Source organism: Oncorhynchus gorbuscha, linkage group LG21 (genome assembly GCF_021184085.1).
Source record: "Oncorhynchus gorbuscha isolate QuinsamMale2020 ecotype Even-year linkage group LG21, OgorEven_v1.0, whole genome shotgun sequence".
Classification (NCBI taxonomy): Eukaryota; Metazoa; Chordata; class Actinopteri; order Salmoniformes; family Salmonidae; genus Oncorhynchus; species Oncorhynchus gorbuscha.
The window spans coordinates 17,160,632-17,179,009 of NC_060193.1; the positions used below are offsets into that span (position 1 = coordinate 17,160,632).

General features: G+C 43.1%; 1 protein-coding gene across 1 annotated transcript in view; it reads right to left on the reverse strand.

The window, feature by feature from the left end:
• gba2 (glucosidase, beta (bile acid) 2) overlaps positions 1–18,378 on the reverse strand; it is a 41,945-nt gene that overhangs the window by 1,812 nt on the left and 21,755 nt on the right. Inside the window, exons 11-17 of the mRNA XM_046318277.1 lie at positions 15,921–16,025; positions 15,692–15,799; positions 10,490–10,641; positions 10,291–10,397; positions 9,809–9,951; positions 9,155–9,270; positions 8,591–8,782 (exon numbers count right to left, since the gene is read on the reverse strand). Coding sequence (XP_046174233.1) covers positions 8,591–8,782; positions 9,155–9,270; positions 9,809–9,951; positions 10,291–10,397; positions 10,490–10,641; positions 15,692–15,799; positions 15,921–16,025 — 923 coding nt within the window. The remainder of the gene's footprint in view (positions 1–8,590; positions 8,783–9,154; positions 9,271–9,808; positions 9,952–10,290; positions 10,398–10,489; positions 10,642–15,691; positions 15,800–15,920; positions 16,026–18,378) is intronic.

Here is an 18,378-nt window from a genome sequence, read left to right on the forward strand (position 1 = left end):
AACTAGTAATATGAACCATGTGTAGTTATCTAGCTTGTCCTGCGTTGTATATAATCGATGCCTGTTAATTTATCGTTGAATCACTGCTAACATGAATTTCTTTTAACTAAGGAAATTGTCTCACTTCTCTTGCGTTCTGCGCAACAGAGTCAGGGTTTATGCAGCAGCACCTGGCTCATTGCGAACTGTGTGAAGACCATTTCTTCCTAACAAAGACCGTAATTAATTAGCCATAATTGTACATAATGATGACATAACATTGAAGGTTGTGCAATGTAACAGCAATATTTAGACTTAGGGATGCCACCCGTTAGATAAAATACGGAACGGTTCCGTATTTTACTGAAAGAATAAACGTTTTGTTTTTTAAATGATACTTTCTGGATTTGACCATATTAATGATCTATGGCTCGTTTTACTTTCCAACACTTTGTTTTTGCATTATTTAAACCAAATTGAACATGTTTCATTATTTATTTGAGACTAAATTGATTTTATGTATTATATTAAGTTAAAATAAAAGTGTTCATTCAGTATTGTTGTAATTGTCACACACACACATATATATATATACACACACACACTTTTGTATATGTGTATATATATATATACATATACATACATATACATATTTACATTTACATTTAAGTCATTTAGCAGACGCGCTTATCCAGAGCGACTTACAAATTGGTGCATTCACCTTATGACATCCAGTGGAACAGCCACTTTACAATAGTGCATCTACATATTTTAAGGGGGGGGGTGAGAAGGATTACTTTATCCTATCCTAGGTATTCCTTAAAGAGGTGGGGTTTCAGGTGTCTCCGGAAGATGGTGATTGACTCCGCTGTCCTGGCGTCGTGAGGGAGTTTGTTCCACCATTGGGGAGCCAGAGCAGCGAACAGTTTTGACTGGGCTGAGCGGGAACTGTACTTCCTCAGTGGTAGGGAGGCGAGCAGGCCAGAGGTGGATGAACGCAGTGCCCTTATTTGGGTGTAGGGCCTGATCAAAGCCTGGAGGTACTGAGGTGCCGTTCCCCTCACAGCTCCGTAGGCAAGCACCATGGTCTTGTAGCGGATGCGAGCTTCAACTGGAAGCCAGTGGAGAGGGCGGAGGAGCGGGGTGACGTGAGAGAACTTGGGAAGGTTGAACACTAGACGGGCTGCGGCGTTCTGGATGAGTTGTAGGGGTTTAATGGCACAGGCAGGGAGCCCAGCCAACAGCGAATTGCAGTAATCCAGACGGGAGATGACAAGTGCCTGGATTAGGACCTGCTCCGCTTCCTGTGTGAGGCAGGGTCGTACTCTGCGGATGTTGTAGAGCATGAACCTACAGGAACGGGCCACCGCCTTGATGTTAGTTGAGAACGACAGGGTGTTGTCCAGGATCACGCCAAGGTTCTTAGCGCTCTGGGAGGAGGACACAATGGAGTTGTCAACCGTGATGGCGAGATCATGGAACGGGCAGTCCTTCCCCGGGAGGAAGAGCAGCTCCGTCTTGCCGAAGTTCAGCTTGAGGTGGTGATCCGTCATCCACACTGATATGTCTGCCAGACATGCAGAGATGCGATTCGCCACCTGGTCATCAGAAGGGGGAAAGGAGAAGATTAATTGTGTGTCGTCTGCATAGCAATGATAGGAGAGACCATGTGAGGTTATGACAGAGCCAAGTGACTTGGTGTATAGCGAGAATAGGAGAGGGCCTAGAACAGAGCCCTGGGGGACACCAGTGGTGAGAGCGCATGGTGAGGAGACAGATTCTCGCCACGCCACCTGGTAGGAGCGACCTGTCAGGTAGGACGCAATCCAAGCGTGGGCCACGCCGGAGATGCCCAACTCGGAGAGGGTGGAGAGGAGGATCTGATGGTTCACAGTATCGAAGGCAGCCGATAGGTCTAGAAGGATGAGAGCAGAGGAGAGATAGTTAGCTTTAGCGGTGCGGAGCGCCTCCGTGATACAGAGAAGAGCAGTCTCAGTTGAATGACTAGTCTTGAAACCTGACTGATTTGGATCAAGAAGGTCATTCTGAGAGAGATAGCGGGAGAGCTGGCCAAGGACGGCACGTTCAAGAGTTTTGGAGAGAAAAGAAAGAAGGGATACTGGTCTGTAGTTGTTGACATCGGAGGGATCGAGTGTAGGTTTTTTCAGAAGGGGTGCAACTCTCGCTCTCTTGAAGACGGAAGGGACGTAGCCAGCGGTCAGGGATAAGTTGATGAGCGAGGTGAGGTAAGGGAGAAGGTCTCCGGAAATGGTCTGGAGAAGAGAGGAGGGGATAGGGTCAAGCGGGCAGGTTGTTGGGCGGCCGGCCGTCACAAGACGCGAGATTTCATCTGGAGAGAGAGGGGAGAAAGAGGTCAGAGCACAGGGTAGGGCACTGTGAGCAGAACCAGCGGTGTCGTTTGACTTAGCAAACGAGGATCGGATGTCGTCGACCTTCTTTTCAAAATGGTTGACGAAGTCATCTGCAGAGAGGGGAGGGGGGGGGAGGATTCAGGAGGGAGGAGAAGGTGGCAAAGAGCTTCCTAGGGTTAGAGGCAGATGCTTGGAATTTAGAGTGGTAGAAAGTGGCTTTAGCAGCAGAGACAGAGGAGGAAAATGTAGAGAGGAGGGAGTGAAAGGATGCCAGGTCCGCAGGGAGGCGAGTTTTCCTCCATTTCCGCTCGGCTGCCCGGAGCCCTGTTCTGTGAGCTCGCAATGAGTCGTCAAGCCACGGAGCGGGAGGGGAGGACCGAGCCGGCCTGGAAGATAGGGGACATAGAGAGTCAAAGGATGCAGAAAGGGAGGAGAGGAGGGTTGAGGAGGCAGAATCAGGAGATAGGTTGGAGAAGGTTTGAGCAGAGGGAAGAGATGATAGGATGGAAGAGGAGAGAGTAGCGGGGGAGAGAGAGCGAAGGTTGGGACGGCGCGATACCATCCGAGTAGGGGCAGTGTGGGAAGTGTTGGATGAGAGCGAGAGGGAAAAGGATACAAGGTAGTGGTCGGAGACTTGGAGGGGAGTTGCAATGAGGTTAGTGGAAAAACAGCATCTAGTAAAGATGAGGTCGAGCGTATTGCCTGCCTTGTGAGTAGGGGGGGAAGGTGAGAGGGTGAGGTCAAAAGAGGAGAGGAGTGGAAAGAAGGAGGCAGAGAGGAATGAGTCAAAGGTAGATGTGGGGAGGTTAAAGTCGCCCAGAACTGTGAGAGGTGAGCCGTCCTCAGGAAAGGAGCTTATCAAGGCATCAAGCTCATTGATGAACTCTCCGAGGGGACCTGGAGGGCGATAAATGATAAGGATGTTAAGCTTGAAAGGGCTGGTAACTGTGACAGCATGAAATTCAAAGGAGGCGATAGACAGATGGGTAAGGGGAGAAAGAGAGAATGACCACTTGGGAGAGATAAGGATCCCGATGCCACCACCCCGCTGACCAGAAGCTCTCGGGTGTGCGAGAACACGTGGGCGGACGAAGAGAGAGCAGTAGGAGTAGCAGTGTTATCTGTGGTGATCCATGTTTCTGTCAGTGCCAAGAAGTCGAGGGACTGGAGGGAGGCATAGGCTGAGATGAACTCTGCCTTGTTGGCTGCAGATCGGCAGTTCCAGAGGCTACCGGAGACCTGGAACTCCACGTGGGTCGTGCGCGCTGGGACTACCAGATTAGGGTGGCAGCGGCCACGCGGTGTGGAGCGTTTGTATGGTCTGTGCAGAGAGGAGAGAACAGGGATAGACAGACACATAGTTGACAGGCTACAGAAGAGGCTACGCTAATGCAAGGAGATTGGAATGACAAGTGGACTACACGTCTCAAATGTTCAGAAAGTTAAGCTTACGTAGCAAGAATCTTATTGACTAAAATGATTAAAATGATACAGTACTGCTGAAGTAGGCTAGCTGGCAGTGGCTGCGTTGTTGACTTTGTAGGCTAGCTGGCAGTGGCTGCGTTGTTGACACTACACTAATCAAGTCGTTCCGTTGAGTGTAATAGTTTCTACAGTGCTGCTATTCGGGGGCTAGCTGGCTAGCTAGCAGTGTTGATTACGTTACGTTGCGTTAAAAGAACGACAACAATTATCTTTGATACACAGAAGGCTATGTAGCTAGCTATGTAGCTAGCTACGATCAAACAAATCAAACCGTTGTGCTGTAATGAAATTAAATGAAAAATGTGATACTACCTGTGGAGCGAAGCGGAATGCGACCGGGTTGTTGAGTGAGGAAGTTCTATTCAGTAGACGTTGGCTAGCTGTTGGCTAGCTAGCAGTGTCTCCTACGTTAAGGACGACAAATAGCTGGCTAGCTAACCTCAGTAAATTAAGATAACTCTAAGACTACACGCTCTAAACTACACAATTATCTTGGATACGAAGACAGCAAAGACAACTATGTAGCTAGCTAACACTACACTAATCAAGTCGTTCAGTTGAGTGTAATAGTTTCTACAGTGCTGCTATTCGGTAGACAGTGGACGTATGCTAGCTGGCTAGCTGCTGGGCAGATAGCAGTGTAGACTACGTTAGGACGACGAAATACAAGTTGCAATAGAAGTGCTGACTGTTTCACTATGTTGTCCTCTTTCTTTTCCTTTTTCTTTTGTCCTTATTTTGTCTTCCTTTCTTCTGTTAACTAGATATTTTTTGTTGTTATTCTTTGTAAGCTAGCTAGCTTCTTCCAGGAGAGTCCCTAGCAACTGCTTAGCATATATACATATGTATGTATATATATATATATATATACATATGTATGTATATATATATATATATATATATATATGTATATATATGTATGTATATGTATATACATATATATACATACATACATACATATATGTATATGTATATACATACATACACACATATACATATACATATACACATATATACACACATATACATATATACACACATATATATATATATATATATATGTGTGTATATATATATATATATATATATATGTGTGTATATATATATATATATATGTAATATATATAATAATATATGCCATTTAGCAGACGCTTTTATCCAAAGCGACTTACAGTCATGTGTGCATACATTCTACGTATGGGTGGTCCCGGGGATCGAACCCACTACCCTGGCGTTACAAGCGCCATGCTCTGCCAACTGAGCTACAGAATATATATATATGTATATATGTCGATGACTCATTGCGAGCTCACAGAACAGGGCTCCGGGCAGCCGAGCGGAAATGGAGGAAAACTCGCCTCCCTGCGGACCTGGCATCCTTTCACTCCCTCCTCTCTACATTTTCCTCCTCTGTCTCTGCTGCTAAAGCCACTTTCTACCACGCTAAATTCCAAGCATCTGCCTCTAACCCTAGGAAGCTCTTTGCCACCTTCTCCTCCCTCCTGAATCCTCCCCCCCCTCCTCCCTCTCTGCAGACGACTTCGTCAACCATTTTGAAAAGAAGGTCGACGACATCCGATCCTCGTTTGCTAAGTCAAACGACACCGCTGGTTCTGCTCACACTGCCCTACCCTGTGCTCTGACCTCTTTCTCCCCCCTCTCTCCAGATGAAATTTCGCATCTTGTGACGGCCGGCCGCCCAACAACCTGCCCGCTTGACCCTATCCCCTCTCTTCTCCAGACCATTTCCGGAGACCTTCTCCCTTACCTCACCTCGCTCATCAACTCATCCCTGACCGCTGGCTACGTCCCTTCCGTCTTCAAGAGAGCGAGAGTTGCACCCCTTCTGAAAAAACCTACACTCGATCCCTCCGATGTCAACAATTACAGACCAGTATCCCTTCTTTCTTTTCTCTCCAAAACTCTTGAACGTGCCGTCCTTGGTCAGCTCTCCCGCTATCTCTCTCTGAATGACCTTCTTGATCCAAATCAGTCAGGTTTCAAGACTAGTCATGCAACTGAGACTGCTCTCCTCTGTATCACGGAGGCGCTTCGCACTGCTAAAGCTAACTCTCTCTCCTCTGCTCTCATCCTTCTAGATCTATCGGCTGCCTTCGATACTGTGAACCATCAGATCCTCCTCTCCACCCTCTCCGAGTTGGGCATCTCCGGCGCGGCCCACGCTTGGATTGCGTCCTACCTGACAGGTCGCTCCTACCAGGTGGCGTGGCGAGAATCTGTCTCCTCATCACGCGCTCTCACCACTGGTGTCCCCCAGGGCTCTGTTCTAGGCCCTCTCCTATTCTCGCTATACACCAAGTCACTTGGCTCTGTCATAACCTCACATGGTCTCTCCTATCATTGCTATGCAGACGACACACAACTAATCTTCTCCTTTCCCCCTTCTGACGACCAGGTGGCGATCGCATCTCTGCATGTCTGGCAGACATATCAGTGTGGATGACGGATCACCACCTCAAGCTGAACCTCGGCAAGACGGAGCTGCTCTTCCTCCCGGGGAAGGACTGCCCGTTCCATGATCTCGCCATCACGGTTGACAACTCCATTGTGTCCTCCTCCCAGAGCGCTAAGAACCTTGGCGTGATCCTGGACAACACCCTGTCGTTCTCAACCAACATCAAGGCGGTGGCCCGTTCCTGTAGGTTCATGCTCTACAACATCCGCAGAGTACGACCCTGCCTCACACAGGAAGCGGCACAGGTCCTAATCCAGGCACTTGTCATCTCCCGTCTGGATTACTGCAACTCGCTGTTGGCTGGGCTCCCTGCCTGTGCCATTAAACCCCTTCAACTCATCCAGAACGCCGCAGCCCGTCTGGTGTTCAACCTTCCCAAGTTCTCTCACGTCACCCCGCTCCTCCGTTCTCTCCACTGGCTTCCAGTTGAAGCTCGCATCCGCTACAAGACCATGGTGCTTGCCTACGGAGCTGTGAAGGGAACGGCACCTCAGTACCTCCAGGCTCTGATCAGGCCCTACACCCAAACAAGGGCACTGCGTTCATCCACCTCTGGCCTGCTCGCCTCCCTACCACTGAGGAAGTACAGCTCCCGCGCAGCCCAGTCAAAACTGTTCGCTGCTCTGGCCCCCCAATGGTGGAACAAACTCCCTCACGACGCCAGGACAGCGGAGTCAATCACCACCTTCCGGAGACACCTGAAACCCCACCTCTTTACGGAATACCTAGGATAGGATAAGTATTCCCTCTCACCCCCCCTTTAAGATTTAGATGCACTATTGTAAAGTGACTGTTCCACTGGATGTCATAAGGTGAATGCACCAATTTGTAAGTCGCTCTGGATAAGAGCGTCTGCTAAATGACTTAAATGTAAATGTATATACATATATACACACACACGTACATATATATACACACGTACATATGTATACACACGTACATATGTATATGTATATATACACACGTACATATGTATACACACGTACATATATATATATATATATATATATATATATATATATACACGTACATATGTATATGTATATATATATATATATATATATATACGTACATATGTATATGTATATATACGTACATATATATACATATATATATATGTATATATACGTATATATATATATATATGTATATATATGTATATATATATGTATATATATGTACATATATATGTGTATATATATATGTACATATATATGTGTATATATATATGTACATATATATATATATATATATATATATATATATATATATGTACATATATATGTACATATATATACGTATGTGTATATATGTATATGTATATATGTATATACACATATATATATATACGTATGTGTATATATGTATATGTATATATGTATATACATACACACATATACACACACACACACACACACATATATACACACACATATACACACACACACATATATGTGTATACATATATACACACACACATATATATATACATACATACATACATACATACATATATAAAATAATAATACATCGGCTTCTTGGTCCTCCAATAATCGGCATCTGCGTTGAAAAATCATAATCGGTCGACCTCTACTACATGATTCAAGAAGGCAATGAGCTCAGTCGGGTCTTTTTAAAAATGGCAGGTGGGGAAGCGAAACTAATGCATGATAGTGAGAAGGAGAGATGTCGTGTGGGGAAACTGCTTTTTTCACTCGATCTGTCAAACTTATCCCCTCTAAAATGTAAATAAAACATTATAAAGACCTTATAAAGACTACTATAAATATATATTTATAAAGACTACTATATTTGGAGGTTTGAGTCGAATTGGGTTTTTAGGGCGGTACTAAAGTGATCTTCAGAAGTAAACAGCGGCTTTTGAGAGTCATGACAGCTTGCAGTGATGACGCAAAAAATGACTAGGCATCCCCCCTTACCCTGTACCCTTCTTGTTTTTAAAAGGTGAGAGAAGTGCTTCACCTGGTGGAGAAAGGCTGTAAGACAGAATTAGTTGCTTTATGCGTGCTATCCGTTACGCCATGACACGTCACAATGTAACGTACAGCGTCAAGAGGGGTCAGTTTTTAAAAACTTTTCTCCAATACTATAGCGCCATTACCATGTCAATCAACGCTTAAATAGTTCACACACCAGACTTTGATGTCAACACAGTCCCATTAGTTTTCATTGCAGCCTCGTTACTTAAAAAAGGTTTGTTGAAAAGGTCAGGAGGCTTCCCTCCCCTCTCCCCATACTGACTTTCTCACTCACTCACCTCATGGATCATAATAGCAGCCAGTCCGTACACCACTCCGATCCACACCTCGTCTGACTGGACACTGGAGTGGTCAGGTACCCCATCCGGTCTCATACCGTTGACCGCACCCATCTGACCCCCAGCGAAACTCATCACGTTCAGGTCAAACACAGACTTCAGTGCACTGCAAATCTTCTCCTTAGGAAAGGCCTGGGGGAGGGGTAGTTCATTGTTTTGTTTGTGTAGTTAGCATTCTGACCACACTGATTGAATCTATGTTGAGTCAGGATGTCATTAACAGTAATAATAATAAGTCATTTTAAGCACTTGAAGGCATTGTCACTTTATGTAATCAGCCAGATAAAAAAGGAATGCGCGATAATGTAAGCAACAAAGTCACATTCCAATCCAAAAATCCTAGTTCAATCATTACTAGACCAATGGAGGTTGAAACATCAGTCTGATCAGGATCAAAATGTTCCTGTTTGCCCAGTTTGTGGCGCTTGTTTGGTCAATCGTTTTTATTAGGGTTTTAGTAGTCAACAATAGTATTACTATTTAGGTCTTGGCTTTGTGTCTGACCTGAAACTGGCCATCTCCCAATCCAGATGCCCGCAGGAACCACTGGCCAGCACACTGGTCTGACATCACACTGTTGGAGAGATCCTGCCCACTACTGTCGTAGTTGTAGTACTGACCTGAAGAGACAGAGACATAGTCAGCTTTTAGTCTTAATTATACAGCTAAATTAAAGCCAGGCTCTGAATGGTGTTTTTACTACGAGGCTTATCTCAAATACAGAAACAAAAACGTTTTTTTCCAACCAGTCAGGGAATTGAAGCCCGGTCTCCCTGGCTCCCGCATGACAGGCGGGGATACTGACCACTATACTAAACGAGGACTGAAGTCATTTATTAAGAATACTAACTATAACATATCTGACACAGATCCCAAGCATATAAAACTTTGGTATAATGACCATAAATGTATGGTTGTCTATGATTCATGTACAATATAATTAGTCATTTGTATTCCAGAAGTTTAGTTGCTAGTTGTTTACCACAGAATTGTGGCTTAAATTCAAACTCTATAAAAAACATATAACATCACAAGAACACACTTCTTAGCAAATGTGTGACATTGCTGAAGAATGTGTAACACAAAACAATAATTGCAGCATTACTCGCTATTCATTACTGAACGTGCGCCCCCTACAGGCAGAAATAAGGTACTGACCATTCCACAGCAGCTTGTCGAAGGCGGCGCTCCCCCGGTCTAGTATGTCTCTGAAGCGCTGGAAGGCAGCCTCATTGTTCACCAGCCTGGCCATCTTACACATCACACACACAGAGGCCAGCCACAGACCCCCACAGTATGCACTGAGAGAGAGGGAGAGAGCACATTATAATTCCTATAAACAAACACTAAAAAAGTAACACATGGAAATCTTTAAAATTACAAAGTGTGACCTCGCCTTATACATTGAAACACGCATGCAGTATAATTCCTGGTCGAAAACAGGAAGTTGAATTCTTTGATGTGACCTTAGAACAGTCTCACCTCCCTGGGGTGCGTCAGCAAAGCAGCTAAAAATACAACTCCGTCAACGGACTTAGTCTTTTCCTGTTCGCCATCAGTGGGAACCTCTACTACAATGAGTATTGTTACAAGTTATGTCACGTCATTTACCAACTCCCTCCCTTTTCCTCAGCTCTCACCTAGGTCCTGTTGCGGTCCATCCGTCGTAGGTCTGGTCGGCGTAGCCTGAGTTCTCTATCAGACCGTCTCCATCCGTATCAAACTTCATCTCTGACTCCATCACGGCCTGAAGGGGATATAATAACATTGATTAAAAAATACAATCCTTATTATTGTAACCGATCCTATCAGCACTCATCCTGTGAGACTCCTTCCTACCTGGCAGATGGGCCACATGTCCTGGAGGTACTGTGTGTCCTGGGTCAGGTGGAAGTCTCTGTAGACCTGCAGGACAAACTTCAGGTTCAGGTCCTTCCAGTCAGCCGTGTCGTGGATTAGGTAGGCGTTGACACGCTGCCACGGCTCGTCATCTAGATCAAAAGCAAACTTTATTTAGATAGCAGATATGACAAAATAAATTGTTTGAATAAACGTATTTACTATTATGTATTGATTTTTATACTCTATGCGATGCTCACTGCACAGAACTAAAAATTATCACAGAGAATTATTGTAATGTTTGTTTGTGTCAATTAATCCCATAATTGATGGGTTGCCAACTGGCGATTTGACACAAATTTATTCATGCAGTTCAAAGTGCTTCACATACATATACAATAAGTGAGAAATAAAAACAATATTAGATATTATCTAACCTTTATTTTAGATTTTACACAAGATACATACATCTCCCTAGAGAACACAACTGATGCACTCATTCTTATCTGATGGCTACCTCTGAATAACATGTCTGCCTTCTGTACAATGTAAGACAACGCAGATTCACTAAGACACAAATCACAAAAGCTGAAATTATTAAATAACATGAAATCTGAACTCATTGTGGTCATAGCTCAATGTACGTCTCAAAATCCAAGTTACATGCACATATCTGAATTCAGTGCCAGTATTAAACCCAATGTCTAATTGAACAAAACAAATTCAACATGTAAAGTGTTTGTCCCATGTTTCATGAGCTGGAAATATCCCAGAAATTTTCATACGTGCAAAAAGCTTATTTCTCTCATGTTTTGCAAACAAATTTCATTACAACCCTGTTAGTGAGCTCCTTTGCCAAGATAATCCATCCATCTGACAGCTGTGGCATATCAAAAAGCTGATTAAACAGCATGATCATTACACAGGTGCACCTCGTGATGGTGAAAATAAAAGGCCACTCCAAAATGTGCAGTTTTGTCACAACACAAAGCCACAGATGTCTCATGTTTTGAGGGGTGTGCAATTGGCTTGCCGACTGCAGGAATGTCCAAGAGCTGTTGCCAGAGCTGTTCCCAATTGAATGTTAATTTCTCTACCATAAGCTGCCTCCGTTGTTTTAAAGAATTTGGCACTACGTCCAACCAGCCTCACAACTGCAGAACACGTGCATGGCGATGTGTGGGCGAGCGCTTTGATGATGTCAAAGTTGTGAACAGAGTGCCCCATGGTGGTGGTGGGGTTATGGTATGGGCAGGCATAAGCTATGGACAACAAACACAATTGCATTTTATCGATGGCAATTGAATGCACAGATATACAGTGACGAGATCCTGAGGCTCATTGTCGTGCCATTCATCCTTGGCCATAATGTTTCAGCATGAAAGCTGAAAATGTCCCCGTTCTTCCATGGCCTGCAAACTCAGACAAATCACCCATTGAGCATGTGTGGGATCGACGTGTACGACAGCGTGTTGCAGTTCCCGCCAATATCCAGTAACTTCGCAGTCATTGAAGAGGGACAACATTCCATAGACCATAATCAGCCTGATCGACTCTGAGAAGGAGACGTGAAGCACTGCATGAGGCAAATGGTGGTCACACCAGATACTTTAAGGTTCTGATCTACGCAACAACATTTAAAAAAAGGTATCTGTGACCAACAGATGCAGATCTGTATTCCCAGTCATGTGAAATCCATAGAGTAGGGCCTAATGAATTTATTTTAAAAAATTGACTTATTTCCTTTAACTCTGTAAAAACTTTGAAATTGTTGTATGCTGCATTTATGTTTTGGATCAGCACACACACACGCCATTTTAAAAGTTGCAACGTACTGCAGCACAGTTTGTGTGATGCCTCAGAATTCTATGGCATGTTATTTAAGTGCCAACCGCAGGTACTGTTAATGCTAGTTTGACCACAAGAGGGGATCTTTGAGCAGCATTTGATAGCCTTCAATAGTGGCTGTACCACAGAATTTAAAACCTTTTATTGAAAGAACATAATGGGACTGAATAAGGCATTTTGCTTAGTTAATTTGATTAATATTATGGCGTTTCTATTCCAAGAAAAACAAAAACCATCTGGGTTTCCATTAGGATGGAATTTGAAAATATGGCACTGTGTGTGACAGTCAGGAGTAAGCTACAGTGCTGGGCTATTTAGCTAAAGAATCCCCGTGTCATGCGGGAGACCGGGGTTAAATTTCCCGACTGGGAGGAAGGAATAGGCTGCCCTTGTAAATAAGAAATGGTTCTTAACCTCTTGAAACTAGGGCGCACTATTTTCATTTTTGGAAAACAACGTTCCCAAAGTAAATGGGCTATTTTGTCAGGACAAGATGCTAGAAAATGCATATAATTGACAGCTTAGGATAGAAAACTCAAAAGTTTCCAAAACTGTCAAAATAGTCTATTGAATATAACAGAACTGATATTGCAGGCGAAACCCTGAAGAAAATCCAATTAGGAAGTGCCTCTTATTTTGAAACCGTTGTGTTCCTATGCACCCCTACTGGCCATTGTAAGGGATATCAACGAGATTCCTTTTTCTACGTATTCCCTAAGGTGTCTACAGCATTTTGACATAGTTTAACACCTTTATGTTGAAGAATGAGCATAAACGACTACATTGCGTAAGTGGCCAGCTGAGGGCTCAGAGTGATTCTTGCGTAAAAAACACAAAGGTAGTCATTTTTCCTCTCGCTCCTACTGAAAAACCAATTGTCCCGGTTCATATATTATTGAATAGATATTTGAAAAACACCTTGAGGATTGATTATAAAAAACGTTTGCCACGTTTCTGTCGATATTATGGATCTAATTTGGAATATTTTTTGCCGTTTTGGATTTCTCAACCAAACGTGAAGAACAAACGGAGGTATTTCAGCTATAAAAATTATCTTTATGGAACAAAATGAACATTTGCTGTCTAACTGGGAGTCTCGTGAGTGAAAACATCCGAAGCTAATCAAAGGTAAACGATTTAATTTGATTGATTTGTGACCAAGTTGTCTGCTGCTAGCTGTACATAATGCTATGCTAGGCTATTGATAAACTTACACAAATGCTTGTCTTGCTTTGGCTGTAAAGCATCATTTCGAAATCTGAGATGACAGGGTGATTAACAAAAGGCTAAGCTGTGTTTCACTATATTTTGGCTAAAGAAATAGAGGATACTACAATAATCACCACAGCAAGGTTTTATCCGTGGTCGTGGAGCAGGGTGGAAGTACATCTAAAATGTAGTTTAAATAACCATCTGCATTTTTAATGTATTTTATTAACAAAAGCATAAAGAAATACTATACCACTGTTGAGTTAGAAATGTAACACTTCAGTGTACTTAAGCATCGAATACATTACAGGTGGGGGGGGGGGGGGGGGGGGGTGTTCACACCTACAGTAGCCAGGCTATAAAGAGTCGATTGTCCTGATAACCAGGCTACAAGTGTTTGAAAACCTGTTTTCAAAATGTCCCCAGCTGTCCGTCACTACTGTAAATAAAAACAGTATCTTATTTAAATTCTTTATTGTATCCACAATGTCACAAATGTGTATCTACCTTTCCAATTACTTTTAGAGAGTTTGGGATTAATATTATGGTGTTTATATTCCAAGAAAAAGTGAAAAACCCTCGGTTTCCGTTGTACAACGTGACGGTCAGGAGTAGGCTACACAGTACTGGGCTATTTAGCTAAAGAATCCCTGTGTTGTGCGCGGACACACGGGAGACCGGGGTTCAATTCCTCAACTGGGAGGAAGAAGTTGGCTATGTTTGTAAAGAATTTGTTCTTAACTGATTTGCCTAGTTAAATAAAAAGGTTACACACTAAGAGGATAACATTTCTACACCATAATTTTAGTCTAACCAATACCCAAACAGAGACTGAGTCAAAATGAAAATCTCATTGATTTATCAAGACCTGTCCCCATGCTAGTCTCAGAGCAGTACGAAACGGTGCTAAAATAGTTGTAGGCTAATGCTTCAAATCCTATTGCTTCGAACTTCAATATGCTCTTTAAATAAGACCTACACCACTTAACAGCACATTACACAACACTAGTGAGACTCATATACTGTAGGCGACATATCGAAAAATATGACGTGAATCTCCGCCAATAATTACATAGAGGATTCTAAATTAAAACCCAAAAGCCGCTTCATGAGTCTCCCGGTGGAGGCCGGCACGGGTATCTGTAGCAACGCATTTTGCATTGCGGTGACTTAGACAGCTGCGCCACTGGGGAGGCCCCATCCACAAAGTATCAAAATACAGAGAGGTGTTGGTAAAGGTATATTGTCCTGCAAACAGCCCATAATGGGCTATTATAATACTTTACATGGTGTCCAGGTCAGGATAACCAAAACATTTCTTTATTAAAGACTATCAGGAAGAAGGTTGGTACTTATTTATTTTGATGAATGAGTGACTCGGCTTTATGTAGGTGCCATATATATATATTTGGGAGGTTATTTAGTTTTCAAATAAAACAAAATGTGATTGTAATCTGAATAAAGGCCAAAATAATATTTGTAAAGGCCAAAACATTTTTCTGTTTTTATTTGTTTTTAGAGGGAGAGAGGTACCTGCTAGAACAGCGGGAATGTTTCCCTAATCAGAGCCATTATTAGTGCAATGCCCCTTAATGTGTTGCTCTGTACTACCCAGGGGTCCACCCTGTCACACTGAACCAGCATCTGTAGCAACACAGCTTGCACAGCAATGCAGTGTCTTAGACCGTTGCGCCACTCAGGCACTGTACAACATGACCGGTCGGGAGTGTGCTACAGTACTACAGTAAGAGCAAAATAAAATAACAAAAACCTTAGTGTAACAGTTTTAGTAAGTAATACTGAAGTCGTGCACAATTATCAGTTTCTATTTAGGTTTATGTCCCCCATTAATTTTCAGTTAGAGATACAGTAGGACCCAAAAGCATAATCAGTGCTTTAAGTCCCCCTTGCGCTGGTCTGGAGCAATGCAGAGGTGACACGTACCGTACCAAACCACAAATGACCTCTAAGTACCGCAGCATAATCACAAAACATTTAGTGGAGCAACCACTGTATGGGATAATATCATTTATATGAATCCGTCTCGAAGGATCACAATTTATGAATATGAATCCGGCTCAAAGCACCATATCTTTATGAATCGTTGGTAAATATTGGTACAGTATGCGTGTGTTTCCCCTATACCTGGGTCTCCTATGTCGTGAGGGACTACGTTCTTAACCTTCACAGGAGAATTTCTGCCACTCATCAGATGGAGTCTTTCAGTCGGGTCACACGAAACAACACTGCCAGCTGAAAAATAATACATAAATAGTGAACACGCACATATGCTCCAGGACAGGAGCGCGCTACCACACACACACACACACACACACACACACACACAATAACATTCAGACCCTGCTTTACTCACCAATGTCATATTGAAGGCTGAGGGCTAATTTGGGCCATAGCATGATAAGTGCAAAGGAAGCGTAGAAGTGCACGTCGTACGTGTTATACATCCTGTACTCCTGACCTAGAAGAAGAAAAGAGAACATTCAAAATGATTGAACTCACACACTTCAGAGAGGAGTAAAGACAAGTGTACTTCACAATGAGTCTAACAGATAAGTGTTTCCTCCCAGTCGGGGAATTGAACCCCGGTCTCCTAGCGCCCGTGTCATAGGCGGGGGATACTGACCACTATACTAGCGAGGACAGTGTCATTTTGGAGTCTACCTATTTATAAAGACCCCCCTCAGCCACCTCGTTGATTACAAAATTTTCCTAAACAAAAAAAAAAAAAGTTGAATTTAATAGGCGGTGCAGTCATCTACATTACATGGCACAAGTGTGTGTGTGTGTTGGGCTGTTCTCTATAGTCTACCACAGTATGAGTCATAATACCCATAACACCTGGCGGTCAAACACAGAAATGGTTCCAATAATTTTTTCACCATTCATTTGATCCATTGTGGATTTTAAAAACACTTCAAATAAGAACTGTGTTTCATGTGGGCTTACCCTGGTGTGACGTTTTGATAACCGTATAAAATGTCTCTCGGACAAGGTGACAATTCAATATATCCGACTGAATTTATCCCCCAAAAATGAAATGCTAATTAGCAATAATACAGATCTATAAATGCCTGTCTCTTAAGCTTTACGTCACTCACCAGGGCCATGATTATCTGGATGAGACTGCTTAAAAATTGAGGCCAAAGGTAAGAATCTCTGGATGAACTATATTGACTAATTAATAAATTGGCTGAAGTTATTTAAATGAACAATTCAGTGAACGGTCTTGGGAATGTTTAATTGAAAATGCCTGTTATCTAGCAACATTAGCCTGGATAGAGGACTACATTAGCAGTTTGTCTAGCCATTTAAATACTTGAGAAAATCCTAAAAACTAGTTTACCTTTAATAAACCAACAGTCTAGCTTGCTAGGTAACTAGCTAGCTAATTTATATGGTGAAGCGAGGGCCAGGCATTCTTGATAGCTAAACTTGTAGCTACCCTAGCTAACTGTATTATTATAGTCTGGCTTTTTGAGAGGTCTCAGATGGACTGATTAGCATCCTCGAGTCAACACTGTACTTTATATAGTGACACTATACTGCATAAACACATGCTGCACTCAAGCTGAAGTTGTTGACTGATTCCATGGCGGCGGCTAATGAAAGAGTAGCTGCGAACTAAGACTGCAGCCAAGGCAGCACTGGTCCACAACTGCCCATCGGGGTGAGTAATTATTGGTTGGTACTGGATGTGCCTTTAGGTTCCTCTCCGTGTGTAGTCTGTACCACACAGGCCAGTGCAATAGTCTTTCATATGTGTAGTAGTGTGTTGCATCATATTGCTGAGTTTATCATTTGTGTCAATTTTGAATTCAATCTAAGCCACAGATTATTAATAATTAATTCCTCCATTGTGACCTTTATAGATGCAGACGCGAGACTCAAAGACATTCAAGCAGCACTTTGAGAGCAAGCATCCCAAGCCTCCAATGGTCCCAGTACTGGTTGATGTTCAAGTCTAAGTGACCCCACAGACTCAAATGGACCTAAAGCCTAGGTAAGATTCTTCTATCATTCGCACCCAGTAGACATGGGGGTAATCCACCATGTTGTCAACCAAATGCTATCCTCAATACTTAAGTTGTATTGCTCATGGTCAATGTTATCACTCAGTCTTTAAATGTTGTGATTCAGACACGATGACCACGATTTGAATGCTGCAACTGACAAAATGATGTTGGGGGACCCACGCTGAGAACCCAGGGCATGGGCCAGATATGTGACAATTACCTAAAAAATAATATATATTTTTTTTTTAAAGGGAGGGGGGGTAAATAAGCACACCATTTTATATGTTTATTCCATGGCCATCCCTCTAGCTACCGCCTATTCCACACAGTCTTTTATGCCCCCATGGTCCCTCAACTTCAGACACGTCGGACCTCTCCATCTTATCTCGTTTATAAACCCACGTCCCCTTTGCTGCTTCCTTCACTTGTTCTTCTCCTGATTTGATGACATCTAGACTCAGAAACACATTCAAGTGTTTTACTGTTTTCGCTACCTTTTTCCCCCACCGGTGTAATGCGGTCTTCCTGCTTATTCTGGGGTTCAAACTGAATGCAGTAGTAAATGTGCTGCTCACAGCTGACAGCAGCAACACGGACCAGAAGGGTGTTGATATAGCTGTGTTTAGGCATGGCTTCCTTGTTCAGTGTCTGTTTATCATTCTGGTCACCTAGTATTTTTATATAAAACCTACCTTACACAACCAGTTTTTCCATTTGTAACTCGCCCACCAAAATGACAATATGCCGTTTACATTTTGTTCCATTTCTGCTGGTCTAAAGTGGAAAAGCAGAAGATCT